Genomic DNA, 3,131 nt, shown 5'->3' with positions numbered 1-3,131 from the left:
CCCCCAATGTATTAATAAATTTTCTCATTTTTCTTTTACAGAATTTTACCAACTGAAGCCTGGATTGCCTCTTGTAGGTTTTTTGGTACCATGACTTTTATGGATAGTTTTGTTGGTAATAAAAAAGACTGAACTGGACTAGGACTAGGAATTATTTATTAATTTAACTTTAGATTGGTTTGAAGCCTGAACTTAACTAATCAAAATCTTTCTTGTATTACCTCTGACATACTTTCCATCAAACATTATTTCTTGTTTTCTCAGATCATGCTTAAACATTTCTCTCTATATATTCCTTTGACAATATTTCTGCCCCAGCTACAACAAAATCCTGATCTACTTCTCAATAATTACTTGTCACTTTCTAGGAGCTAGAGAAAAGACACTAATCTTTCATTTAAGTTTGTACTCAGTATCTTTATATTAAACTCATTTCTCTCTCACTCTTAAGTATTGTTACCTTTTTAGATGGAGTAGATTGTTGTTGAGCCACTCAGAAAGCTGTGATCTCACTTGGTAGTAGACCCGGACTTTAAATACGTTTATTGTGGCCACACATATATACACAATGGAATGATAAATAGAATGGTTGGTGTGTAGAGGCCATGGTCTTATGTGCTTTGCTCCTATCTGCAAACTACCCTGTGGTATAGGAGAGAGCCAGTCTAGTTGCGTTCTCACAGCTTGCGTGTCAGAGCAGAAAAGAAGAAGAGATGAGGTCACGTGTCAGGATCTCACATTTTCACGCCGTCTAGTGGACTTGTTTTTACTTGCTGTCAAAGGGGTGTAACTGTACCTATGGAGGCCCCCTGTTAGACCGGAAGCGGTTGATTAATAAGTGTAGGTGGAGTGTGGACTAGGAGGGTACAGAAGAAGGAACCATGGCAAAACAGTTGTATGAACAATTGAGAAAAAAATACAATGCAAATATATACTAGGAAGAAAGGTGTGCAATCAAATAGAACAAGGCATATATGTACAATGATACAGAAAGAAGAAAATGTGAATGCAGTGTCTACAGCAGCATAAGTCTATTCTTCAGAACAGTCACTGGCAAGGCAAAGTTAAGAAATGTAAATAGTCTGAGACAATTTCTTCAGTCAATGAACTGATCTGCCAGAATGTGTCTCGTAAGGTAAAGAATGTGTTTTGTGTAGTTGGTGTTTTGGTAAATGGAGGTGGTGCTTGTGGGAGTGGAGGTGACAGTGTTTGTGGAATGATAGGTCTGTCAGCAAGTGGCATAAATGTTTCAGAAACAGCTTTTTTTATTCTGTCGATAAAGACAGTCTCTTTTTTCCCCATGAATGTCCACAGTGAGCAGTTTCGGTGTGCTTTTAAGAACGCAACAGGGTCCACTGTAGGTAGGTGCGAGTGGTCCTTTGACGGCATTGTTTCTTACAAACACTTGAGTCCAGGTAGAAACATTCAGAGGTACTGCAGAGGAATTAGACTGATCACGAGGAAGCATTGGTGGCAGGTCAGAAAAGAATGACCTGAGTTGCGTGACGTAAGATGTGGGGTCCGCATTTGTCCAGGAAGTGCTAAGGTGGTACCATACAGGAGCTCAGTGGAGGAGTAGCCTAAATCGTCTTTGACAGCTGAGCGGCACCCTAGCAGAACAATGGGGAGAAACTCAGATCAACAATGAGAGTCAGGAGCCATGTGAATAATGGCTTTAAGCTGTCAGTGGAATCTTTCCACCATACCATTCATGGTGGGATGGTAACTGGTAGTGTGGATGTACTGAACTCCAAGCAATCTCAAAAGCTCAAAGAACAGACAAGCTTCAAATTGACATCCACGATCAGTAGTAATTCTAGAGGGTACTCCGAAGTGAGATATTCACCCAGAGATGAGTGCTCTGGAAACTGTTTCTGCTGAAATATCAGTGAGAGAGATAGCTCCAGGCCATTTGGAGAAACAGTTGATGCAGGTCAATATATAAGTAAATCTGCAACTGACCAACCAGGTCGATGTGTATGTGACGGAACCTGGTGTCCGGTGGCTGGAAGTGTCCAAAAGGTGCTTTCACATGCTAATGCACCTTGGAACGCTGACATGGTAGACAGGCATGTGACCAAGCAGTAATAGACTATCGCATATTCGACCAGAAAAAGTGGGCAAAGGTAAGCTTTACTGTGGCCGCAATGCCTGGGTGTGACAGTGAATGCAGTGCTTCAAAAACAGCACGACGGTAGCATTTAGGAATGAGGGGTCGTGGTGATCTGGTAGAAACCTCGCAGAGAATGGTTCCTTCAGAAAAGACAGAAGCAGGCGTTCAAACTTGCAGCAGGAAAACTGTGGTAAAAAGATGTCCAGAGAGTCCAAAATGCCATAGCAACCAAATCAATCAAAGCAGGAGACAACAATGTACTGATAGGCAGGTGAGATAAGGCATCGGTGGGAATGTTGTCAGTGCCAGCAATGTGGCAAATGTCACTAGTGAACTGTGATATATAGTCCAATTGCCTTGTTTCTTTGGGCAAGTACCAGTCCTTTTTTGCAAAGTGAGTGAACATTAGTGGTTTGTAGTTGGTGAACATCATGATATCTCTGCCTTCAAGAAGATAAGAGAAATGCTTCACCACCAAGTAAACTGCTTAGTTCAGCATTTTTCAGCTGGCATAAGAAGAAGACTAATGGCTGGCTTCGGCTGTTGACAGCCGAAATCAACCATTAGCTCTAAAACTGAACCTATAGCAGATGATGACGCATCAACAGTAAGTGATAATTTTGCATTTGGAACAAGACGTGTGAGGAAGGATGCTTGAACAAGGTCAGCTTTGACAGATTCAAAAGCTTAGACGGCTGTAGGAGACAACATTATCTGGGTATCTTTCTTCCGCTGATCTTTCAATAGTTTGGTCAAGGGAAGCAACTTCTCCGCACATTTAGGAATGAAGTACTCTTTACTCTTTTACTTGTTTCAGTCATTTGACTGTGGCCATGCTGGAGCACCGCCTTTAGTTGAGCAAATTGACTCCAGGACTTATTCTTTGTAAGCCTAGTACTTATTCTATCGGTCTCTTTTGCCGAACCGCTAAGTTATGGGGATGTAAACACACCAGCATCAGTTGTCAAGTGATGTTGGGGGGACAAACACAGACACACAAACATATACACACACACAT

At 41.7% G+C, this 3,131-nt stretch overlaps 1 protein-coding gene across 6 annotated transcripts in view; it reads left to right on the top strand.

Annotated features, from left to right (window-relative positions):
• The window catches only part of LOC106882308 (epidermal retinol dehydrogenase 2), a 45,501-nt gene extending 45,058 nt beyond the window's left edge, over window positions 1-443 (top strand). For all 6 annotated transcript variants that reach the window (XR_001410981.2, XR_001410980.2, XR_008263695.1 and 3 more), the window contains one exon: window positions 42-443. Coding sequence is in view for 2 of the 6 variants with exons in the window: in XM_014932940.2 (XP_014788426.1) it covers window positions 42-132 (91 nt within the window). In the remaining 4 variants the exon portion in view is untranslated. The remainder of the gene's footprint in view (window positions 1-41) is intronic.
• The last annotated feature ends 2,688 nt before the right edge of the window (window positions 444-3,131 follow it).

The sequence above is a fragment of the Octopus bimaculoides genome, chromosome 3 (genome assembly GCF_001194135.2).
Source record: "Octopus bimaculoides isolate UCB-OBI-ISO-001 chromosome 3, ASM119413v2, whole genome shotgun sequence".
NCBI classification, from domain to species: Eukaryota; Metazoa; Mollusca; class Cephalopoda; order Octopoda; family Octopodidae; genus Octopus; species Octopus bimaculoides.
Note: the sequence above shows the minus strand (reverse complement) of the source record. Positions and strands in the feature narration are given on the sequence as shown.